At 52.1% G+C, this 25,534-nt stretch overlaps 1 protein-coding gene across 8 annotated transcripts in view; it reads right to left on the bottom strand.

The window, feature by feature from the left end:
• HDHD5 (haloacid dehalogenase like hydrolase domain containing 5) overlaps positions 1 to 25,057 on the bottom strand; it is a 41,660-nt gene extending 16,603 nt beyond the window's left edge. For 2 of the 8 annotated variants that reach the window (XM_089304429.1, XM_089304431.1), the window contains exons 1-5: positions 24,883 to 25,057; positions 17,449 to 17,652; positions 15,537 to 15,649; positions 14,312 to 14,405; positions 10,536 to 10,569 (exon numbers count right to left, since the gene is read on the bottom strand). In XM_089304429.1, the coding sequence (XP_089160555.1) occupies positions 10,536 to 10,569; positions 14,312 to 14,405; positions 15,537 to 15,649; positions 17,449 to 17,652; positions 24,883 to 25,008 (571 nt within the window). In that variant the 5' untranslated portion in view covers positions 25,009 to 25,057. Of the gene's footprint in view, positions 1 to 1,384; positions 4,737 to 4,919; positions 5,109 to 7,835; positions 8,011 to 10,156; positions 10,397 to 10,535; positions 10,570 to 14,311; positions 14,406 to 15,536; positions 15,650 to 17,448; positions 17,653 to 24,882 lie in introns of those variants that run through there. The other 6 variants (XR_016213428.1, XM_002712788.6, XR_016213429.1 and 3 more) reach the window with 6 other exon arrangements.
• Positions 25,058 to 25,534: the final 477 nt, after the last annotated feature.

Here is a 25,534-nt window from a genome sequence, read left to right as displayed (position 1 = left end):
TGTCAGAGCACCTGGCAGAAGTCCCAGTTACTCCATGCTTAATCCAGCTTTCTGCTGATGTACTGGGAGGTAGCGAGTAATGACCCAAACACTTGGGTTCCTGTCACTGCTGTGAGAGCCCTGGCTGTTGCGGGCATCTGGAGAGTGAACCAGCAGATGGATGATGTCGACTCTCCCTCTCTGCCTTTCAAATAAATAAATCTTTTTTTAACAATCAAGTGCTAACTACTATGCAGATGGAAGGCAGCAAGCAGCAGAGTGGACTGTCAGACGTGGGGGCTCAGGAGGCCAGGACTTGGCCAATTCCCCAAGATACTATCCATGGCTTCTGGGTCGCCGACGCTGCAGATGGTACTGCTGGGTGCCCAGCCATCACCTACTCTACCACTCCCCTTACAACCAGAACCCTACTTCCATCTGAAGGACACTGTGCCGTGTCCTTGCCTCCCTGCGCTTCTGTGTGGCCCGGCTGTAGTCAGCCAGGCAGAACCCGAAGCCTGAAGTTCTTGGGAGGGAATCAAGGTGCTCTTCGCCCTTCCTCCTTCCTCTTTGAAAGGTGGATGAAGCTTGAAAATAAAACTGGGCCATGCCCTCCTGGACAAAACATACAGCACTAAGGATGGCGGGCAAGCCCACATCCTCGAGGCCATTCCAAAGCAGACCTCCTAGTCTCAAACTTCCTCCAGCTTAGAAAAATAGCCTCGTACTTAGGGCACTGTAGTGAGATTTCTGCTAGCAGCAGCTGCGCATAATCCTAAATGATACAGCACTGCACTTGAAATAGCTCACTTACTTCTCATATAATCCTATAAAATAGGTATCACCAATGCCAATTTCACAGATAAGAAAATGGGAGCTTGGAGAAGTGAAGAAAATGGCCCAAGGCCAGAGAGCTCCCCAGTGGCAGAGCTGCTATTTGATTCCCAGGCCTACAGGATTTTTTCTTTTTTTACTTTTGCCATAATCTCCAAGGCAGAACAAGGAAGGCATTTAAGGACCCACTGGAGGGCTTCCAGGTCTGCAGGGGACATGGGCTCTATGCACCTTCCGAATCCTGCCAAGGCAGACATGCAGGTGGGGAGGAAAGAGCGAGCCCCTATGGAAGTGGGGTAGGCACTGGGCCTGTGGCTAAGATGCCTGCATCTGGGTTCAGCACCCAGCTCCTGGTTCCTGTTCCCCCCAGTGCTGAGGTTCGAAGGCAGTGGTAATTGTTCAGGTGATGAGGCTCCTGCCTTCCACGTGAGGAACTTAGATCGTGTTCCTAGTTCCAGGCTTTGGCTCCAGGCCAGCCCTGGCCACTATGGGCATTCAGGAAGTGAACTAGCAGATGAGGGCTCCCTCTCTCTCTCCAGTGAATTCATTAATTTTAAAAAAGAAAAAAATACAAAGTCCATGGAGCTTTTATTTTAGAAGAAGACATAGAGTAAACAAACACAGGGGTAGATGTTGTGGCACAGTAAATTACGCCAGCACTTGGGATGTGCCTGGTTTCAGTCCCTGCTGATCCACGCTACCCAGCTTCCTGCTGACACACTGTGAGGCAGCAGAGGATGGCCCAAGTACTTGGGCTCCCGCCGCCCAGGTGGAGGACCTGAACGGAGTTCCTGGATCCTGGCTGTTGTAGGCATTTGCAAAGTGAATCAGCAGGTGGAAGCTCTCTTCCTCTGTCTCTGCCTGCATTTCCAATCTTTGAAAAATTAGCAAATACACTATACATGTGTCAAGGGATGATGAGTACAATGAAAAATTAAGCAGGTAAGGGGAATAAAGAGTGTTATTCTTTAAAAATTCTTTTACTTGAAAGGCAGAGATCTTCCATTCACTGGCTCACTTCCCAAATCCCCCAGGGCATTGCAAGACTGAAGCCAGCAGCCTGAAACTCAACCTAGGCCTCCAATGTGGGTGACAGGGACCCAAGTACCTGAGCCATCCTCTGATGTCTTCCCAGGATGTGCACTAGCAGGAATCTGGATGGGAAGTGGAACTGGAACTTAACCCTGCCCCAAGGTCTTACAGACATCGAGAAAGTCCCTGAGGTGACAAATCTACCAGACCTTTTAAGTACTGGGGTGAGGTGGCATTGTAGTATAGCAGGTTAAGCTGTAATGTCAGTATCCCATATGGGTACCGGGCTCAAGTCCTGACCACTCCACTTCCAATACAGCTCCCTGCTAATGCTCCTGGGAAAGCAGCAACAGATAGTCCAAGTGCGTGGGCCCCTGCACCCATGTGCAAGACCTAGATGGAGTTTCTAGCTCCTCCCTTTGGCCTCACAAAGCCCTGGCCATTGCAGCCAAGTGGGTAATGAACCAACAGATGGAAGATCTGTCTCTCTTCTCTGCAACTCTGCCTTTTAAATAAAATCTTTATTGCTGCCTGAGATGCCAGCATCCCATTTGGGTTCAAAACTCAGATGTTCCTCTTCCAATCCAGCTCCCTGCGAATGCACCTGGGAAAGCAATGGTCCAAGTGCTTGGGACCCAACACCCACATGGGAGTTCTGGAAGAAGCTTTTGACTCCTGGCTTTGGCCTGGCCCAGCCCTAGTGGTTATTTGGGGAGTGAACCAGTGGATGGAAGCTAGCTCTCTCTCGTTCTGTGTGCCTCTCTTCCTTTCTCTGGGTAACTCTAACTTTAAAATAAATAAATGTGTTAAAAAAAAATTTGAAAGGCAGAGTTAGAGAAGAAGACAGATTTTCCATCTGCTGGGTCATTCTCCAAATGGCTGCAATAGCTGGGGCTGGGCCAATCTAAAGCCAGGAGCCAGGAGCTTCTTCTGAGTCTCCCATACGGGTGCAGGGGCCCAAGGACTTGAGCCATCCTCTGCTGATTTCCCAGGTGCATTAGCCGGGAGCTGGATAGGAAGTGGAACAGCTGGGGCTCAAACTGATGCCCATATGCGATGCCAGCACTGCAGGTGGCAGCTTAACCCGCTGTATCACAGTGCTGGCCCCAATAAATAAATCTTTATTAAAAAAAATGATGAGGGGAGTGGGTGTGCGGTGCAGCAGTTAAGATGCCCCTCAGGACACCTGCATTCTGTATTAAAGTGTCTGGGTTGAGTCCTGGCTCCACTTCTGATTCCAGCTTCCTAATGTGCACCCCACGAGGCAGCCAGGTGATGGCACAAAGGCTTGGGTCCCTCCTGCCCAAGACCTGGACAGAGTTCCTGGCTCCGGGCTTCAGCCTGGCCTGTCTGCCTCTATCTCTTTCTCTGCTTTTTGATAAAAAAAAAAAAAAAAAAAAAAAAGTAAAAGTAGGATGAAAAAATAAAGGAGATGGATTACGCCGTGTGGATCCTGGCAGAAAGCAGGAACTGCCAGCTGAGGCTGTGGGGCAAGAGTGTGCGTGGCAGAGCTGCAAGGGAGCCAGTGCAGCAGGAGAGGGCGACAGCTGACAGGGGAACAGCAGGTGGGGGTCCGAGGAGGCAGCCGTGCAGGGGGTGGAGGCATCGTGCTGCAGCAAGGCGCTGTGGTGCGCTTCTACTCTGATGAGATGGGAAATCATGGAGGGGGTTTGAGCAGAGAACTGATCAAATTCATAATCTGGGTGATTTTATGGGAGGGTGCGGAGACTAGTGGGAGTGAGCCAGGAGGCTAAAGTGTGATCCAGGTGTGAGACAGAAGGGGACGCGGCAGGTCGGGAAGTGCCTTCAGCTGGGTGCGTGGTGAAGGCAGAGCTGCCGTGGGGAAGCAGCGCTCCCAGCTTCGGTCTGCGCACAGGAGGCGCTGCTGCCCACCGCAGGACTGCACAGCGGGGTCGCTGGAGAAGCGAGGTGGGCCCTCTCATTGCTGACTCCAGAGGCCCTCACAGATGCCGGGCGCTCAGGATTCCCCGCGTGCAGGACTGTAATGCACTGCTTCTCTGCAACAGGCGTTCTGTCACAGCAGCACAGACGAGGACCTGTTCCGCACGGGGCCCTCAGTCCAGCCAGCTTCCCAAGACACAGCACACTGAATACTCACTGTGATTGTTTTAATTTAAAAGTCAGCTCAGAGTCCGTGGCACTGAACTGACAGAGTGGAGAGCGGCGTGAGGCCGAGCGGCACACCGTGCTGCCGCGTGGCGGCTGTCAAGGAGGGCAGAGGCGCTACAGAGCCGTCCACGCCACCCCACACGGCCTCCCTTTCTTCAAAAGCCCCTACTGAAAGGAGGCAACCGAGGCACCGACATCCACGGACTGGCCTGAGGTCAGCCTGCGGGGCCACACGCCCAGAAAGGCCCGAGGGGCCACGCGAGAGGCCCCGGGTTCATTTCTGTGGCTGCCGCCCAGCAGGAGAAAGCCATTGTCTTCAAGTGCCCACTGAGACCTCGCTTGGGGACAGAGGGCAGGAAGCAGGCCGGATCAGACGCCCAGGAGTCAGGACCCACCTGCAGCCCCCACGCCCAACATGCCGCCCTCACTACACAGCCCAGCCCTCCTCGCGCAGGACGAGCTGCACAGCCTCGTTCACATCCTTCACAGTATGGGAGGCCTCCATCAGGCTGGGACTGAAGCCGAAGTCACGGTGCCCGTGGAAAGGGGGCTCGCCGCCTCCCGGGCCCGGCCCTGTGGATGCTGCGTCCCCGGGACTGTACACGCCGGTGCACACTAGGATGGAGGTGCAGCTCTGGGTGGCTGAGGGCTGCTGCTTCCGCAGGCCGCCGGCCCCTTGCGCCTCTGCCCCACCACGCTTCGCTCTCTGCAGGTACTGGTGAAACAGGTTGGCACCGTAGACATCAGACATAGGGTTGTCACTGGCGGCACAGCCACACCGGCAAAGGAAAGAGGAGAAAAACTAAGTTCAGTGGCAAAGGCAAAGGCAGCAGAGAACACTTTGGAGGTGTGTGACTCAGATACAGGGAAAGAAGGGGAGGAGAGAAGCTGGGGAGGCCGGGGAGCGGAAGGGTGGGGGGTGAAGGAGTCAGAGCGAGGCTCACCCTACAGCATAGAGCTTCCGGATGGGGGCAGCCCAGCCCCGCCGCACCGCCTGCTGCCTGATCAGCTCCTCCGCGTACTGGTAGGTGAGGATGCTGGGTTTGCCCATCAGGCCCTCGTATCTCAGCTCTCTGCCAGTCACCTTCTGGTAAATGGCTTCCAGGCACAGCAGGAAGGTGCCGTGGCCAAACCTGCCAGAGAGCACAGCACCTCAGTGCCCACCTCCTGGCTCCCCCAGGCCACCTGTGTTCTCTAAGCACCACCTACGTATACCAGCCTTTTGCTCCAGGACCCCGGTGGTGATGGATCAAAGTGAAACCCCTTCTTACGGAGCTCTGTGCTAGCACTGGACACCATGTATCCCATTTAACCCCCAGAGAAACCCTATGCGATAGAAACTGTCACCCCGATTTTGCAAATGAAGAAGCTGAGGCACAGCAAGATTAAGTAATTTGCCCAATGTGGTAGAGCTCGGATGAGAGCCCAGGCGGTCTGGCTCTAGAAGGCCGAGCTAAAACCTGCTTTAGGTTCGCGAAGACCACTAGCTGCCCTCCTCGTCATCTTTGTTAGAGCCAGTGTGAGTACTGCCAGGAGGTATAAAAGAGCACCGGGGGGGGGGGGGCTGGGGCTATGGCACAGTGGGTAAAGCCACCGCCTGCAGTGCCGGCAGCCATACGGGCGCCAGTTCTAGTCCTGGCTGCTCCACTTCTGATCCAGCTCTCTGCTATGGCCTGGAAAAGCGGTAGGAGATGGTCCAAGTCCTTGGGCCCCTGCACCTGCATGGGAGTCCTGGAAGAAGCTACTGGCTCCTGATGGGCCCAGCTCCAGCAGTTGTGGCCATGTGGGGAGTGAACCAGTGGATGGAAGACCTTCCCCTCACTCTCTCTCTCTCTCTCTGCTTCTCTGCAACTCTGCCTTTCAAATAAATAAATAAATCTTTTTAAAAAATTTTTAAAAAAGAGCACCTGTCCCTGCAACCAGGAGCAGCCAAGTGACTCACCTACAACCCGACAGTGGAGAGTCAAGAGCTGGGCTACACTGTCAGTTGTTAGCCTTGGAGCTGGGGAGCAGATGCTGCTCCGTCCTCCCCGAAGCCTTCCTGTCACCTGGAAGGCTGTCGTGACAGCAGCATGAAGCCGTCCTGAGTTATGCAGTGAAGGGCTAGGGATCTCACAGAAGGAAGACAGAGGCGACTGCATCTCTAATGAGACGGAGCCCGCATCCAAGGTCTGGACTGCCAGCCTCAGAATTCTTTACCTGAAAACCCTCCATCTTATTTAAGACACCTTTAAAAAGTTATTTATCTGAAAGGCAAAGAGACAGAAAGACAGAGATCTTCCATCTGTTGATGAACTCTGCAAATGCCTACAACAGACAGGGCTGGGCCAGGCTGAAGGCAGAGCTAGGTACTCAGTCCAGCTCCCTCACGTGGGTGGCAGGGACCTGACTACTTGAGCCATCACCTGCTGCCTCCCAGAATGCGCGTTAGCAGGATGCTGGAATTGGGAACCAACATCTGCATGGAGGCACTACAATACAGGATGCAGGTGTCCCAACTGCCATGCCAAACACTGCCCCTCTAGGACACTTCTGCTTGGGCATCGTTTTTAAAAATTTATTTACTTGAAAGACAGAGTTACACAGAGAGGGGTAGAGACAGAGAGAAAGGTCTTCCAACTGCTGGTTCACTCCCCAGATGGCCGCAACGGTTGGAGCTGCGCCGATCCAAAGCCAGGAGCCAGGAGCCAGGAGCCAGGAGCCAGGAGCCAGGAGCTTCTTCTGGGTCTCCCACACGGGTGCAGGGGCCCAAGGACTTGGGCCATCTTCTACTGCTATCCCAGGCCATAACAGAGAGCTGGATCAGAAGAGGAGCAGCTGGGACTCGAACCAGCGCCCATATGGGATGCCGGCACTTCAGGCCAGGGCTTTAACCTGCTGCGCCACACCACCAGCCCCTTGTTTGGGCATTTCAACCCTTGCTGCTAACCCAGATCCTAACTGGTAATGTCTTTTAGTCCAGTTTCAGAATCATTTTACTTACATAAAGAATTTCGTTTTTAATTTTTTAAGTGAAAAGTTTATCTCAAATCTGGTTTACAAACTGAAATGTGCCCCTGGATACTCAGTTCACAGTTGCATACCCAAATCCTGCCTCACCTAGGGTCAGCACATCCTAACTCCAGGAATAATACTTTGGGGAAAACACCAAACCTACAGGAATGCACTTTAAAAGTGACCACAGGGCAGGCATTTGGCCAACAGTTAAGACGTCACTTGGGAGACCTACATGCCACATTAGAGTGCCTGGTTTCAAGTCCTCACTCCACCCTTCACTCCAGCTTCCCGCCAATGCAGACCCCGGAAGGCAGTGAGGATGGCTCAAGTACCTGGGTCCCTGCCACCCAAGTGGGAAACCTAGATTAAAGTCCCAGCTATTATGGACACAGCAGACCAGAGACCTCTGTACACCTCTGTGTCTTGGCCTTTCCAATAAATAAACAAGTAAATGACGCCGACCAGAAAGGGCTGGGCATTGTGGCACAGAGAGTGCCTAATTTAAGTCCTGGCCGCCCTGCTTCAGATCCAGCTTCCCGCTAACACATACCCTGCGAGGCAGCAGATGATAGCTTAAGTACTTGGGCCCCTGCCATCCATGTGGAAGACCTGGATGGAGTTCCTAGCACCTGGCTTCGGCCTGGCCCAGCCCCAGCTGTTGCAGGCACTGGGGGAGTGAACCAGCAGATGGATCTCTCTGCCTCTCCTCTTCCTCACTCTTTAAAATAAAGAAACAAATCTGAGGCACCCAGGGCCTCCCCAGGTGGGCTTCGTCAGAATGGGGGTGGGAAAGCACCTGCAGGACTGCTCAGGCAACAGCTAGAAGCAAGCCTCCATGGCCAAGGCCGAGACTGGCTCCTCACCTAGGCATCCTGGCTTCCGCCATCCAGAGGAGGTCCATGTTGCTGGCCAGGACGGGGAGGTGGGGGTAGGGGGCCGTGGCCAGGCCAGTCCCGGGGTTCCCGTTGCTGAGGAGGACATCCATGATCAGCTGCAGGCTCGTCTCCCAGCGCACTGGCTCCCCAAGGAGAAGCACCCCTTTGAAGAGCAGAGGCACGGGGATGAGGGTGCAGGGTGTGCAGCCTGCCTTTGAGGGGGCAGGCAGGCAGTCCTCAGGCCAGCAGGTGCTACCCACACAAAGTAAGCCCACCAGGGCAAGGTATGGCTCCCTGTGCCAGCCTGGGCACAGCCACTCACCCATCTGCCCCGGGTGAACAAAGCCCAGGGCCCAGGAAGCAGCTTCCTAAGGGCTCCCATGGGACACGTGAGCACCAGCACTTCTCAGAACAGGGTAAAAGAACAGCAGCAGGGGCTGGTGTTGTGGCCTAGCAGGTAATACTGCAGCCAGTGATGCCTGTACCCCATATGGGTGCTGGTTTGAGTCCCAGCTGCTCCACCCCTGATCCAGCTCCCTGCTAATGGCCTGGGTAAAGAAGCAGAAGGTGGCACAAATGTTTGGCCCCTACCACCCATGTGGGAGACCTGGATGGAGTTCCTGGCTCCTGGCTTTGGCTTGGTCCAGTGCTGGCCATTGTGGCCATCTGGGAAGTGAACCAACAGATCTCTCTCTTTCTGTGTGCATGTATGTGTGTGTTTGTAACTCTGACTTGCAAATATGTAAAAAAAAAAAAAAAAAAAAAAAAAACACACAAGAACAGCAACAGGTCTCAGCCTGCTTCCTCCTGCCTCTGCCTACTACACCTAGCTCTGTTTGTCTTCAGCATGGCCTCCCTTTCCCCAAATCATTCTCTCTGTGCCCCAGTGGCCAGTAAAACCTAATGGCCAGAGAGGGAGCCTGGGAATGACATGATAAGAGCCCTGAATTGCAACCCTGGCACTGCCAATGATCTATCTATCTTACCTTCTCCAAGCCCACTACGCTGCCATTGTGATGGTGAAGATGGGATACAACAAACACTAAACCTAACACTGGTATATGGCAAGACTTGACAAATGGAAGTCGCCAACATTAGCTCCCAAACCAGTGGCTCTCAGCAGAGCAGGCCTGCATCCAGGAGGTGTTTTAGACATGGTGGGATGGCCCTTAATTGTCACCACACAACTAGCAGTGAGGGCTATGGGAGGGGGCCAGGGTACCAAATGTTCAGCGGACTCAATGACAGTCCCACATCTCAATAACATAGGAATATCCCCTCGATATACATATAGGGGAATAGCCTGTTTACGTAATTACTTGAGCCAATTCCATTTTACATGTGGGGTTTTTTGGGTATAGTTTGGATAAATACTGATTTAAAAAAAAAAAGATTTATTTATTTATTTGAAAGGCAGAGTTACAGACAGGCAGAGGCAGAAAGAGTCTTCCATCCACTGGTTCACTTCCCAGATGGCCACAATGGCTGGAGCTGCGCCAATCCAAAGCCAAGAGCCAGGAGCCTCTTCTAGGTCTCCCACATGGGTGCAGGAGGCCAAGGACTTGGGCCGTCTTCCACTGCCTTCCCAGGCGCATGAGCGGGGAGCTGGATGGGAAGTAGAGCAGCCAGGACTGGAACCGATGCCCATAAGGGGTGCTGGCATTGCAGGCCATGGTTTCAGCTACCACACCGCGGTGCTGGCCCCAATAAATACTGATCTTTCCAAAAATACAATTATCATGTAAGTCAAGAAAAGATTATAATTTGTTTTCTTAAAATTCACCAAGAATAGGGTTGGTGTGGCACAGCAGCTGGTCAAGACCCTACTTGTGACATTCGAGTCCCATATCAGAGCACCAGTTTGAGTACTGGCTGTTCTACTTCCCATCCAGCTCCCTGCTCATGCGCCTGGGAAACCAGCGGAAGACGGCCCAAGCACTTAGGCGCTGTTATTACATGAGAGACCTGGATGAAATTCTGGGCTCCTGGCTTCTTCCTGGCCCAGCCCTGGCTGGCTGTTCAAGTGTTCTGGGGAGTGAACCAGCAGACAGAAGACATCTCTCTCCCTCTTTCTCTGTTCTCTGCCTTTCAAATATATATTTAATTTTCCGAGTTTTTCTCTATTTTGGAAAATCAGTTCACTAGTTGCACCACTGCCTAATTTCTGAGTCACCCATGACACATCCGAGCACCACTAGAGACGCTTGTATCAATGTGCAGCTGTTGCTGCAACAGTCACAGTGATGTCATTTTCAGTGCAATCATTTTGCTTCCTAGCTAATTATTACATATTGAAATGTATCACAATCTGACTATAAGTTTTCCTTTTTATTTCCTCCAGTATACTGGCTTTATACTGAGTTAACTCATTTGTCATGTATGTGTACAGGAAAGTTATATTATCTATGAACTTCATTTCAGGGTAGTGAAGGGAATATTACAGTATCTTTGTTACACAGAGGAGATTTGGTTGAATAGAGCTGAGAAACACTGGAACAGGCTACCTGTAGGTACTTTTCCACCTGAAGTTCCCCAAGCTTATGATTTTTCTGGAATAAGGTGAACATCACAAAGAAGGACAATTCACAGCAAATGTCTCAGAGGTAATGAGTGGCAGATTCAGGGCCAAAACCCAGTGCCCTGATGCCCACTGCCCCCTTGCCCCAACCAGGAAAGGGCCTCCTTTACCTTCAATGGCTGGGAAGTCATTCCTCAGCAGGGGCTGCCAAGACACAAAAAAGAGGCCATCAGGACAGCAGCCACCTTCCCTACCCAACAGCTGCACTCCAGGGGTTTGGGGCACATTGCACACAAAGCAGAAACCAGCCCCATGGTCTAACCCAAGCCCAGGGCAAGCTGGATAGGATCAAACAAGAGATGCACAAAGAAAGGGGAAAAGTTCACAAGCAGGCTGGCCACACGGCAGGTGCAGGATACCACACATGAAGGTGAGTGGAGGAAGGGCTGTCCTTCTCTACCCAGACAGATGCAAGACGCGGGCCAAGCAAGAGTGTGCCAGCACCAGGGAGCTAAGGTTGAAGCTGGGCCTACAGAGAAAAGGGGGCCATCAGGGCCTGATGCACCCCCTGTCCCGATGTCCCTGCAGGAGGCAGGGCCTTCACTTAGCCAGCCTCTTGGGGCCCACCGCTGCCCTGGTCACTGCAGCCTTCGTCCTGCCTCTCACCAGCCATGAGACTAGGGCTATGCTAGTCAGAACAGACTATGAGATCTGTTCTTTGACATTCTAGTACAAGGAGAAAGCTCTCACAGGACAAGAAGTACTCCATCCAAACTGAGAATTCTGGAGGAAAAAGGAACTGAGCTATGGAAATTAAAAAAAAAAAAATAATAAGCTAAGTGCTTTCAATGCATTTCATCCAGTGTTGAGGGTGGTCTGACTGAAAACATAGGCCATGTGACACACCCACGAGGAAGGAGTCAGCCGAGGGCACCTGAACAGACAGGCAGCTGGAGTGGGCATTTGGTACAGTGGTTAAGATGCCACTTGAGATACCCACGTCCCATATCAGAGTGCCTGGACTCAAGTCTTGGGTCTGCTTTCTGCAAATGCATACACTGGGAGGCAGCAGATGATGGCTCAAGTACTTGGGTTCCTGCACTCATTTGGTTGTTACGCTTGTTGTTCGGCATTTGTGGAGATATTCTTTGGTTTCTTCTTCTTTTTTATTTTTTTCCTGCTGTGGCGGCTTTTCTCGTTATACTATGACTCTAGATGAGTGGACTGTTTGCTTTCAGTGAATCTCTAAAGGCTTGTGGTGGGTGTGGCCACAGAGCTCGGTTCAGTTCTTCAGGGTTAAGGGTGTGTCTAAAGTGACACACCCAGGTTTGGCATGGTAAATCTCTCTTTTTTTAATCAGAAGGGAAGTAATTCCCCTCAGCTGAGCTCTTCTCAATGGCAATCAGTACCTGAGTGCCAGCCCCAGTGGGTGTAATATTCGTCTGCTCTGTCCAAGGACCACACAAAGGATCTGTGCAGTCCTCAGTGGAAGCTCCGATTCCTCTGCAATGTCTCTCACCAGGTAGCCAGGGCTGCCTGAGCCAGATTCCCCTGCAGTTTCTCTCACCGGGTAGCCAAGGCCGACTGAGTTTGTGGCGTTTCCCAACAAGACTACTCCTAATCCTCTGCCTTCGCCTAGCGGCACCGGCACACCGGGTTCTAGTCCCGGTTGGGGTGCCGGATTCTGTCCCGGTTGCCCCTCTTCCAGGCCAGCTCTCTGCTGTGGCCAGGGAGTGCAGTGGAGGATGGCCCAAGTGCTTGGGCCCTGCACCCCATGGGAGACCAGGAGAAGCACCTGGCTCCTGCCGTCGGATCAGCGTGGTGCACTGGCCGCAGCGTGCCGGCCACGGCGGCCATTGGAGGGTGAACCAACGGCAAAAAGGAAGACCTTTCTCTCTCTCTCTCTTTGTCTCACTATCCACTCTGCCTGTCAAAAAATTACAAAAAAAAAAAAAAAAAAAGACTACTCATGTCTCAACCACACCATGAGTTCTCCCACACACCCTCATTTTTTTTTTCCTCAGTCCCAGTTCATAAGCTCCACACATTGACTAGGTCTTAGTCTCCTGTTATTACTCCCCACCAGAGTCAGGTTTTTCTGCTTGGCTGATTGCCGGGCACAGCCCCGAGCTGGTGCAGCTGTTACGTACGTCCAAAATGGTGCCTACTCTATCGGCTCGTACACCTTTGTTGAGTGGAGAGAGAGAATCACGTCCGTACCGTCCCTCTTATTTTTTCTCTCCTCTAGTTAGGCTGGTGTACTTTCCCACAGGGGCTTCAAGCCTCGTTCCCTCTAGGTTCTTCCTGACGCTTTTCTGCCAGTGTCTTGGGCTACTGTGGTTTCGTCTCACCTCTCTTTCCAGTGCTGGTGTGGAGGCTCTCAGCAACTGGGATCCCAAGTCGTGGGCGACCGTGCTCTCCACGTAGGCCCACTGTGTCCCTCTAATTACGGAAGAGTTTCCTCTGCCGCTTTCCCCCTAACTCTTCCCTGAGACTACACTATCTCCACTTTTATTAAACTATCTTTTCCTGGACCATCAGTAAGATCTCTCCCTATTCCACCATCTTGGAGCCCCCTCTCCTCCTGCACTCATTTGGGAGACCTGGCCTAGCCTAGCCCTGGTTGGTGGGGGCATCTGAGGAGTGAACCAGTGGATGGAGGATCTCTTTCTGTCTGTCTCTCTCTGTTTCTACCTTTAAAATAGAAAGAAAATAATTAATTTTTAAAAAATGGGCAGTCACACTCTTGAGGAACACTGAGGCCCTGGAACTGCTATTTAGAATAGGTAAGACAAGCCAGTGGGGCTGGCACTGAGGCTTAATGGGTAAAGCCATCGCCTATGGTGCCAGCATTCCATAGACAATGGTTGAAGTCCCAGCTATTCCATTTCCAATCCAACTCCCTGCTAGTGCACCTGGGAAAAGCAGCGGCACAAGGCCCAAGTACCCATGTGGAAGACTAGGAAGAAGGTCCTGGTTCCTGGCTTTGGCCTGGCAAAGCCCTGGCTATTGAGGAAATTTGGGGAGTGAACCAGTAGATGGAAGATCTCTCTCTCTCTCTGTAACTCTGCCTTTCAAATAAAAAATAAACATTAAAAAAAAAAAAAAAAGGATGATTGAAATGAATGAAAACCAAGCCAGTGATTTGAATATGAGCACAAAAAGTCCAAGGGCAGGTACACAGAAGTGCTGGTTAGAAGCACGTTGCTTCTAACAAGGGCAACTTCATGCCCCATGCTTCAGGATAAAGGAGGAATGGTGGCTAATTTAACAAAGGCTGATTCTCCCAATCAACACTGGGCAAGTGAGGTGGTAAAAAGCGCAGCTACCAGCTGGAGAGGCCGCTGGGGCTGTGAAAGGGGCCTCCAGCTATGTGTAAACACTGCAGAAAGGAACAGATGGGACCAGTTGCCTCTCTGGCTCATTTTTGTTTAGTTAGTTATTTTTATTTTATTTGAAAGAGATAGAAACAAATGAACAAAGATCTTCCATCTTACTCACTGGTTCATACCCAAATGCCCACAAAAGCTAGGCTAGGCCAGAGCCAGGAGCACAGAACTCAATTCATCTCTCCTAGGTGGGTGGCAACAAACCAACTACTTGAGCCATCACTGCTGTCTCCCATGGTGAGCAATAGCAGGAAGCTGGAACAGAAGTGGAGCCAGGACTCAGACCCAGGCACTCTAACATGGGATGCAGGCGTCCCAGGAGGCATCTTAACTGTAGTGCCAAATGATGCCCCCCCTGGGTTACTCTCACACAGCCAGGGAAGACCACTGGCCAGGGGAGCCTTTCCCAGAGGACAATGCCGCTGAGGCAGGGACAAAATACAGCAGGAGGGGCAGCGAGTCAGCAAGTGGAGCCAGCGCAGGGAGTAGGACAGAACAGAACATGGAGACCCTGGGAGCAACGCAGAGGGCGGCAGGGCCTGACGTGTACTCCTCACCGTGGTCTTCGGCCGCCGCTCAAGGTCCACCATGTCAAGTACGGGGAAGGCCATCCGCAGCTCATCTACAGTGACCACGTTCCGGAAGCCCAGTCTGCAGCAAGGTAAGGGAAGCAACGCCAGGCGGTTCTGAGGGAGGAGGCCTTCCTGAGTGCATCGGGTCAGTGCAGGCAACAGGGTCTGGCAGGAGCCCAGCAAGAAGGAGGTGGATCTTACAATGCAGGCAACTGGCCAAGACGGCACAGAGAAGAGACAGCAGTTCCAAGGCAGCCAGCAGCAGCCTCTGGGTACTGGGGTGCAAACACCTGTCCATCTCAGTGCTCCAGGGGCTTGCAACACTGCCTTTGAATGCTGCCTTCAGAACATGAGTCCAGCAGAGTCACTGGGAGCTTAGGATGGAGCTAAAACCCAGAAGGATGGACTCCTTCAGCAAATTCCTCTCAACATGATGATTCCACCACCAGGGCAGCCTGTAAGGCCTCCCTGCTGCTCAGAGAAGCCCACACTCCCGGAGTTCACTGCAGATGCACCCCACCCCATACCACACCTCTCCATCTTTTATTCCCCACCCTCCTAAGTCCCTCAGGGGGCTGCAGAGTCAGAGTTCCTGCCCCAGGGATACACCCTCACCACCTGTGACTTCCATTAGACCATTGCAGAATTCCTTTACTGCTCATGGGGGTGTTACCTGCCCCCTCAAGCAGGAACCCCTTCATAAGTCACAGTCCCTACTCCCTTGTCCTGGCCCCTGCTCCCAGAAGCACAGAGCACAGCCCCCAGGGAGTTCTCAGCTGCTTGCCTGCAAGACCCGAACTGCTTCCTGAGTGTGCACCCCCAGCCCACTCCCAGCAGCAGAAGGACCAGTTTGGTGAAGCAGCTGAGCACTGCAAGGATGAGGGACAGAGCAGCGATCCCCAAACCTAGTTACAGAATGAGTTCTAGAACCTGGCTGTTTTATGAACAGATTCCGGAGTTTCCCCCAGACCTGATGAAGTCAAGAGTCTCCAGGTGTTAGACTCAGGAATCTCTGTTCTAAGCTCTCCAGGAGATTGAGGCAAGGCAAGTGGCTGGCTCCTGGAAAGCCCTCCTGAGGGCGCACCACACAGCCCAGGTACCCCGGCACTCTGTGTCCCAACATCCTCACTACCGTCTCCACCCAGTCAAGGAAGGCAGGCCCAGTCCCGCCCCGTCCTCTTCAGCCAGAGCCCGAAGACCAAAAGGATACGCTCGGGCATTTTCCACCAGTGGTCCCTGCCCAGACACCAGCATCCGCTTGTCGTGGTACTGGGTGAAGAGCTTCATGGGGCTGTGGGAGAGAATGACTTGGTCTGGATCCACCTGCAGGGAGAGGCGAGCAGAGGTACATGCAGGGTGAGATAAATAAAGGTTCTTTCACCCGAGGCAGCAAACCACTCGCCACCGCCAAAGCTTATCCACGCAGGTGTGAGGTGAACCTGTCCGATTTGGTTCTTGCTTCCCAAAGTGGGAAAACAGAAACACTACCCAAGGTAAGTTCTGAGTACCCACCAACCCTGTGGGGCTCGGCCAATGTCCCCTTCTGGAGTTCTCAACCCCAGAGTTGGAAACTCTAGGCTCTGCATGTTCTCCGTCACTTTCATAGAAATCTGCCTTTGCCTTTTTGCTTTCAACTCTACTAAAAAGACTTAGCTTTTCAACATTTCTATCAACCCCAGCAGTGCAGCCCTCACTCAGAAGGTCTTGGAAGCCCTCTCTGGACACCCAGCTGGGACGCCATTTTATTCCTTTACCCTCTGCATTGGGCCCCAAGCCACATGCCCCAGACAGGCAGTTGATTTACTCAGTGGTTCCAAAGAGCTCTTTTCACCCTGAACAAGAACGTGCCAGTGCTGGGACGCAGGATGGAGCTGCAGCTGGGTGAAGAGGGACTGCTTTGGGAGGACACAGCTCCCTCATAGAGGCGCACACATCCTGTTTGTGAGAACAAGGGCTGGGGCGAGCACCTGGTACAATGGTTAAGATGTCCCTTGAGGCGCTCAGCCCTCCGCCCCTCTGCTGAGCCACCTGCCTGGCCTGCTCAGGTGTATTCTCTCCATCCAACCATGTAACCTCGCTCTCCTCCATCTGAGCAACTGGGCACTCTCTCTCAGGTCCTGTCTGGAGAGGTGCCCATCCATTCTTAGTGATGTCCCTACACTAATAAACCTTGCTATTTTGCTTTCCACTTAAAAAAAAAAAATGTCCCTCAGACACTACATCCCACAGCAGAGTGCCTGGTTCGAGTGCCAGCCCCTCCCCTTCCAATCCAGCTTCCTAAAAATGCACACACACTCCAGGAAATAGGTGAAGCCTCAAGTACTTGGGCCCCTGCCACCCACATGAGAGACTTGGGCTGAGATCTGGGCTCCTAGCTTTGGCCTGGCCTAGCCCTGGCTGTTGCAGGCATTAGGGGAGTGAATCAGCAGATGGAAAATCTCTGTCTCTCTGCCTTTCAAATAAAATGAAAAATAATGTTTTAAGGAACTTTAAAAAAAAAAACACACAAAAAACAAAAACAAAACAGGGCTATTACTTCAGTTTCCTACCTGGTAAGCAGAGTTCTAGACAAATGGGTCCCTTGCTTTCCAGGGGCTAGCAATCCACAAAAGAGCCCCTGATTCCCAGAAGAAACGAGATGGTCACAAAGACAGTTAACTAAAACTACCAAATACACGGACAGGATGTTGTGGCCACTTGTCCACATGCATGCGCTGCATGAGGGCCGTTCAGGCACCAACAGACCACGCATGCGATGGTGGAACCATAACCTTTGGCACCAAGTGACATCACAGCCATCCTAGTTTGTGTAAGCATACTCTAAGATGTTCATACAATGACAAGCTGCCTGACGATCTATCTGTCAGTACATAACCCTGTCATCAAATGACACACGACTGTATGAGTGAATATAAAGGAAAAAAAAAGACCCTAATTATGGGGTCCTACTCATGAGGCAGACTTGAACTTTCAAGTTACTTCTCCTGCAGGGTTCAAAGATTTCCACTGACTCAACTGGCCATGACATCAGGCTTACGAAGAGCAGGCCATGTGTCCAGGGAAAGGGGCACGGACAGGAGCAGGGCTTTCTTTAGGAACCACGCCACAGGACGCCTCCTCACCTTGCATCCCAGCAGGGCTGACAGCTCCTGGGCTTTGCCATGTTGCAGGATGTTCCCAGCGTTTGTGACAAAAACCACAGGCACTCGCAACTGTCCCTGCGGGCTGCAGAGCGTGTGGAAGGCTTCCAGAGCAGCAGGGATCACACGGTGGCCTCGCACCAGCACTCCATCAATGTCCAACAGGAACCCAAATGTGGGCGGGCTCTGCAGGGGGCAGGAGAAGAGAATTACACTTCAGGGGGCAGGAGGTTGACAGGGAAAGAAAAAAGAAAGGACCAGCACAGGGAGAGGTTCAACATCATCCTCAGGGAGCCGACACTGTGGCTCAGTGGGCTGAGCCACCGCCTGCAACACTGGCATCCATTATAAGCACCAATTGCAGTCCTGACTGCCCCATTTCCCTTCCAGCTCCTCAATAACGTGCCTGGAAAAGCTGAAGACAGTCCAAGTCCTTGGACTCCTGCCACCCACTTGGGAGACTTGGATGCAGCTCTTGGCTCCTGGCTTCAGCCTGGCCCAGCCTTGACCATTGCAGGTATTTGGGGAATGAACCAGTGGATGGAAGATCTCTCTCTCTCTCTCTCGCATTCGCTCTCTCACTGTAACTCTGCCTTTCAAATAAATGAAAATTTTTTAAAGATTTCATTTATTTATTTGAAAGACAGAATTACAAAGAGAGAGACAGAGAGGGAGGGAAGGAGAGAGGGAAGGGAGGGAGGGAGGGAGGGAGGGAGGGAGGGAGGGAGGGAGAGGGAGACAGAACTTCCACCTGCTGCTTCACTCCCCAAATGGCCTCAATGACCAGGGCTGGGCCAGGCCAAAGCCATGAGCCAGGGGCTTCATCCAAGTTTCCCACATGGGTGCAGAGGTCCAAGCACTTGGGCCATCCTCTGCTGCTTTCCCAGGTACATTAGCAGGGAGCTGGATCAGAAGCGGAGCAACTGGAACTTGAACCTGCGCCTATATGGGATGTTAGTGTCACAGGCAGGGGCTTTACCTGCTAACACCATCCTCAAGTCCCTAGTACCTTTGAAAAACTGTTAGGGAGAACAACAACAGCAAAATGCATGGGATTTTTTTTTTCTTCTTTCATTTTTTTATTTTTGAATTTATTTATTTGAGAGGCAAACAGACAGGCAGAAAGAGCGCCCCATCCGCTGGTTCACTCTGCAAAAGCCCACAACAGCAGGCCTGGACTGATTACCTATTTTGGCTTGGGGCCTGCAGTAGCAGGAAGCTGGAATCAGGAGCTGGAGCTCTGAATCAAACTCAGTTACCTCCATGTGGGACACAGGCATCTTAACTCTAGCTGAACACCCACTGCAGCCTGGAATTTCTGAAGGGCAAATCCACCTGTAACAAACAACTGTTCCTTTCTTGTTTTTCGAGCATGTAACTATTTTGTTCAAATTATTTTTGCATAATTAATATAATTAAATAGGAAAATAGAGAAATTCAAATATGATCCCAAAACTTTAACACATTCAATTCATATTTTCCTTCTTTTTTTTATCTTACTGTTTGTGTTGTAGCTACAACTGTAATTTATGCAATATTGTATCTTTTTTGTATCTTCATTTGACATGTCATAAACATTTTGACTTGTTACAACAATCTTCATGACCATCTTTTTAAAAAGATTTATTTATCTATTTGTTTATTTATTTATTTATTGAAAGGCAGAGGGTCAGAGGTGGTGTCATGATGTCAGAAGTTAAGCAGTCACCTGTGACAACGGCACCTCATATAAGCAGTAGTTCAAGTCCCAGCTGCTCCATCTCTGATCCAGCTCCCTGCTAATGTGCCTAGGAAAGCAACAGAAGATGGCCAGAGTGCTTGGAGCCCTGGACCCATGTGGAAAACCAACAGAGTTCCAGTTTCCTGGCTTCAGCAAGCCCAGCCCCAGCTGCTGTGGCCACATGGGGAGTGAATCGCGGATGGAAGATATTGCTCGCTCTCTTCCCCCACTCTGTAACTCTCAATAAATCTTAAAAAAAAAAAAAAAAGGGTGGGGGGTGTGACAGATGGAGAGATAGAGACATCTTTAATCCTCTGGTTCACTTCCCAAATGGAGCCATCTTCTGCTGCTTTTCCCAGGCCATTAGCAAGAAGCTGGATCAGAAGTAGAGCAGCCGGGACCCAAACTGGTGCCCACCACTGCACATGGTGGTTTAACCTGCTCAGTCACAGCACCGGCCCCACTCCACCTAGTCTTATTCCCTCTCTTGTATATTTCCCAAAAAGTTCCATGGATATGAGTATAGTATATATTTAGCATATACTTTTTAAAATCTTTCTCAGATGGAATCATGTTGCACTTGGTTTTCCATTCTGTTTTTGATTGGTATCAATCGGCCATCCAAATCAATACACACAGCCTCACCTCCAAAACATCATTTTCTACATAATGTTCCAAGTAATTCACTATGTTTCCCTATTTAGGACACTTAGGTTATTTTGGACATTTTTGTTATGACAAATAATGCTATAAGGAATCTCTTCATGATCCTGATTTTCTCCCATATTATGGATATTTCCTTAGGCTACATTCTTAAAAGTAGGGTAATAAGTTAAAGAGGATGAATGTTGCAATTATATAATACCTACTGACAAACTGTTCTCCAAAAGCATATTTCAACTACATGGCCACTGGTAACACTTTACCCTTATATTGATTTTCAGGGGCAACCGCTGGGGTGCAGCAGGTTAAGCCGCTGCTCAGGATGGCCCCATCCCATGCTGGATTCCTGCTAATGTCCCTGGCAGGCAGGGGAAGATGGCCTAGGTACCTGGGTCCTCTCACGCACGTGGGAGCCCCACACAGGGTTCCTGGCTCCTGGCTTCAGCCTTGCCCAGCCCTAGCTGTTGTGAGCATTTTGGGAGTAAACCAATAGATATAAGATCTCTCCTTCTGTCTCTCTCTTTCCCTCTGACTCTGCTTCTCAAATAAATAAATTTTTAAAAAATACTTATTTTCAGGCCGGCGCTGCGGCTCACTAGGCTAATCCTCCGCCTGTGGCGCCGGCACACCTGGTTCTAGTCCCGGTTGGGGCGCCGGATTCTGTCCCAGTTGCCCCTCTTCCAGGCCAGCTCTCTGCTGTGGCCCTGGAGTGCAGTGGAGGATGGCCCAAGTGCTTGGGCCCTGCACCCGCATGGGAGACCAGGAGAATCACCTGGCTCCTGGCTTCGGATCAGCGCGGTACGCCAGCCGCAGTGCACTGGCCACAGCAGCCACTGGAGGGTGAACCAGCAGTAAAAGGAAGACCTTTCTGTCTCTCTCTCTCTCTCTCACTGTCCACTCTGCCTGTCAAAAAAAACAAAAAACACAAAACACATTCCATCATGCTTTTTAAGTGAAAGTGCCTAGAGAAAAGGAGGCAGGAGTAGGCCTTTTCATTTTACCCTCTTGTGTGCCTGTATCCTAACTTCTCTTCTGGATCACTTCTTTCTAACTAGCCCTAGGTCGTAGGCCACATCTTCTTTTTTTTTTTTTTTTTTTTTTTTTTTTTTTTTTTTTATGACAGGCAGAGTGGACAGTGAGAGAGAGAGACAGAGAGAAAGGTCTTCCTTTTGCCGTTGGTTCACCCTCCAATGGCCGCCGCGGCTGGCGCGCTGCGGCCGGCGCACCGCGCTAATCCGATGGCAGGAGCCAGGAGCCAGGTGCTTTTCCTGGTCTCCCATGGGGTGCAGGGCCCAAGCACCTGGGCCATCCTCCACTGCACTCCCTGGCCACAGCAGAGGGCTGGCCTGGAAGAGGGGCAACCGGGACAGAATCCGGCGCCCCGACCGGGACTAGAACCCGGTGTGCCGGCGCCGCTAGGCGGAGGATTAGCCTAGTGAGCCGCGGCGCCGGCCTCACATCTTCTTATTAAAGTTCCTTTTTGTGGCAGTGATAAAATATGTGGGGTTTTAACATTAATCTGACATAAAGGGACCAGTAATATGGCCCTTAGTGGTTTTGCTTCCTACCTAGAATTGGTTTAGAATTAAAAAAAAAAAAAATATTTACATGAGAGGCAGAGGGACAGAGTTCCTGTCTGCTGGTTCACTCCCCAAATGCCCCCAAAGGCCATGGCTGAGCCCGGCCAACGCCAGGAACTGGGAATTCAATCTACATCTCCCACATGGGTGGCAGGGACCCAATTACGTGAGCCATCACTGCTGCTTCCCAGGATCCTGCATTAGCACACAACCAGAGTCAGGAGCCAGAGCCAGGTATCAAACCCAGGTACTCTGATAGAGGATGCAGGCATCTTTAACACTAGGTTAAATGCCCATCCCAGGGTTTAGAATGTTTTCCACAGCACTAACAATCATTAAAGTACCATCCACTTTACCACCACCTACAAGTACATCCATATTTGAGAGAACATATTGTATGGCGGCCACTATATGGAACACCCTATCTCTATCACCTTATTTACTCTCACAAAAATACTGCATGGTAGTAATATTCCCCACTACTTACATGGAAAACTGAAGCTCTGGGAAATCACTGAGGTAAGTAATTTCCCCTAAGTCAAACAGGCATCTAATGGTGTCAACAGCATTCAATTCTCTCTCTCTCTCTTTTTTTTTTTTTTTTGACAGGCAGAGTAGACAGTGAGAGAGAGAGACAGAGAGAAAGGTCTTCCTTTGCCATTGGTTCACCCCACAATGGCCGCTGCGGCCAGCGCGCTGTGGCCAGTGCACCACGCTGATCCAAGGCCAGGAGCCAGGTGCTTCTCCTGCTCTCCCATGCAGGTGCAGGGACCCAAGTACTTGGGCCATGCTCCACTGCCCTCCCGGGCCACAGCAGAGAGCTGGCCTGGAAGAGGGGCAACCGTAACAGAATCCGGCGCCCCAATCGGAACTAGAACCCGGTGTGCTGGCGCTGCAGGCAGAGGATTAGTCTATTGAGCCGTGGCGCCAGCCAGCAGCAGTCTAAAGCCAGCACAGGGGCTGGCATTGTAGCAAAGGGGGTTAAGCAGACATCTGCAGGGCTGGTGCTGTGGCTTAGCGGGTATAGCTGCTGTCTATATGGACATCCTATATTGGCACTGGTTCGAGTCCCAGCTGTTTCACTTCCAATTCAGCTCCTTGCTAATGCACCTGAGAAATCAGTGGAAGAGGGCCCAAGAGCTTGAGCCCTTGTACCCGTGTTTGAGGCCCTGGAAAAAGTTCCTGGCTCCTGGCTTCAGATCTGCCCCAGCTCTGGCCATAGGGGCCACTTGGGGAATGAACCAGCAGATGGACAATCTCTCTACGTCTTCCTCTTTGTCTCTCTATAACTTTGCCTTTCAAATAAATAAATAAATATTTTAAAAATACACATACAAGCCGGCGCCGCAGCTCACTAGGCTAATCCTCCGCCTTGCGGCGCCAGCATACCAGGTTCTAGTCCCGGTCAGGGCACTGGATTCTGTCCCGGTTGCCCTTCTTCCAGGCCAGCTCTCTGCTGTGGCCAGGGAGTGCAGTGGAGGATGGCCCAAGTGCTTGGGCCCTGCACTCCATGGGAGACCAGGATAAGTACCTGGCTCCTGCCATTGGATCAGCGCGGTGCGCCGGCTGCAGCGGCCATTGGAGGGTGAACCAACGGCAAAGGAAGACCTTTCTCTCTGTCTCTCTCTCTCACTGTCCACTCTGCCTGTCAAAAAATAAAAATAAAAAAAATAAATCTTTTAAAAAATTAAAAAAAAAATACACATACATATATGTATCCCACATTGGAGTTCCTGAGTTTGAGTCCTGGCTCCACTTTCAATTCCAGCTTCTTGTTAATGTGCACCCTGGGGCCAGCACTGTAGCGCAGCATGTTAAGTTGTCACTTGTTTTTTTGTTTTTTAAATATTTATTTATTTGAAAGTCAGTTACACAGAGAGTTGAGGCAGAGAGAGAAAGAGGTCCTCCATCCGCTGGTTCACTTCCCAATTGGCCGTAACGGCTGGAGCTGCGCCGATCTGAAGTCAGGAGCCAGGAGCTTCTTCCAGGTCTCCCATATGGGTGCAGGGGCCAAGGACTTGGGTCATCTTCCACTGCTTTCGCAAGCCATAGCAGAGAGCTGGATCTGAAGTGGAGCAGCCGGGACTGGAACTGTTGGCACTTCAGGCCAGGGCGTTAACCCGCTGCACCACAGCACTGCCCTAGCCCCCTTGTTTTTAAGATTGATTTATTTTAAGCTGTCACTTGTGACACCAGCATCCCGTATCAGAGCATGGGCTCAAGCCCCAGCTGCTCTACTTCGCATACAGCTTCCTGCTAACACACCTGGGAAGGAAATGTAAGCGTCCAAGTACCTCCGCTCCTCCCACCCACATGGGAGAGCAGGGTGGAGCTCCTAGCTTCTTCTTGGGCCAGGCCTGGCCACCACAGCCATCCGGGGAGTGAACCAACCAGATGGAGGATCTCTAACCACCACTCCTCTGCCTTTCAAATAAATACCTTATTATTATTTTTTTTAAATGAGCATCCTGGGAGGAAGCAGATAACAGATCAAGTAGCTGAGTCCCTGCCTGGACCTGGAACTGGACTGAGTTCCTGGCTCGTACCTGGCTGGCATCTGTTTCAGCCCTGGCTGTTGCAGGCATCTGGGAAGTGAACTAGGAGATGGAAGATCATCTGTCCTCGGCTGTCTCTCTCTGCCTTTCAGATACAACAAATTTTTAAATACATAAAAGGATTACTGTAAAAGCGCTCCATAAATGTACAATATTACTGCTACATACAGAAACTGGATTTAGGAGGGAAAGTCTCCTTTAATGAAGTGGCAAAATGGCCCAGAGGAAGCGAGCAAGTCTACAGCTGACTAACCGCGCTTCGCTGCCGGCACAGCCCTCCGCGGGCCAGCAGTCGGACCGACTCACGCCAGGTCCCGGCATCGCCCCAAGTTGCTGAGGGACTTGGACAGCACTACAATAGCTGGCACCAATCCGGGACCCCACACTTCCCCTCCACTCCCTGCAGGAAGCGGCTGATGCTCCCTACAAACCACGTCCACGGGGCCAAAGCCACAAGCCTGCACGAAACCCCCATTCCCCTCCGGACCGTGCGCCTTCACGCGCGGCTCCTCCAATCTCTTTCAAATGCAGTTGAAAATCACAACCAGAACGTTCTCGCGGCGGAAATCGACCAGTAAGGGCAGCAATCACACCCGGACTGGAAAAACAGGAACGAGGAAACTGCTGGGAAACTTTGAAGTCGAGGGACGACTGCCGGGAGCCACTAAGCTCAGGAGTGACGTGGTTCGCGTTGGTCGACCTCCGGCTAAACAACTTTTCCTGAGCCCCGGGCGCCGAGGACTCTGCGCCACCGAGCGAGACCCAAGTGCACTTGAGGCCAGCGGTTCCAGCAAGGCCATTTCCCAAGGAGGAGAGGACGCGGGAGACGCGGGCCACGGCCCCCCCGCCCCACCGCCAGTCCTGAGTACCGGCTCTGCCGGAAGCCGGACGTTCTCACCTGAGCCGGGACCCCGGTGTAGCCCCTGGCGGGGCGATAGCCCCGGAGCCCCACAGCAGCGCAAACCGGCCGCCAGCGCAGCCCCACGGCCGCGCGCAGCAGCACCGCCCAGCCGAGCGCAGCCATCCGACCGCCCGCCGCGCTCACGCGCACACTGCGCCGGCCCCGGTGGCCCGCGGCCACTCGCAGGCGCAGCCAATCAGCGGCCAGGAGGCGCGCGCGTCCTCTTGGGACTTGTAGTCCAAGGAGCACGACGGGGCGCGCGCCCACAGCACGCGAAACCAGAGGAGCAGCCCGGCGCGCGGAGCCGGCGAAGGCGCCTGGGGCGTGGAGGCCTGTGCCCTGCGGAGCGGCTGGGCTGCGCGGCTGTGAAGCGGCGCAGGGTCCCACCACTTCGTAGACGCAGGCGGGGCCGGCAGACTGGAGTGTCCAGTTGGCACGGCTGAAGTGGACAGACACCTGTCCTCGCTCTGTGTACCTGCTGACTTCCTGGAACGGATGTGTTGGGTCGGTGGCTCTGAAGGGGGAAAAGCCATGTGAAAGGATTGACCTTGATTTCCGGGCGAAGTTGGAGAAGTGCACTCTTTAGCTTCAAGTCCTCTCGTTACCTGGGAAGGTGCTCGGTGGCTCTTCCAGCAAGAAGGAATTCAGA

Source organism: Oryctolagus cuniculus, chromosome 9, assembly GCF_051225735.1.
Source record: "Oryctolagus cuniculus isolate XC-2025 breed Fujian yellow rabbit chromosome 9, ASM5122573v1, whole genome shotgun sequence".
NCBI classification, from domain to species: Eukaryota; Metazoa; Chordata; class Mammalia; order Lagomorpha; family Leporidae; genus Oryctolagus; species Oryctolagus cuniculus.
This window is presented reverse-complemented; position numbering and strand designations above follow the sequence as displayed.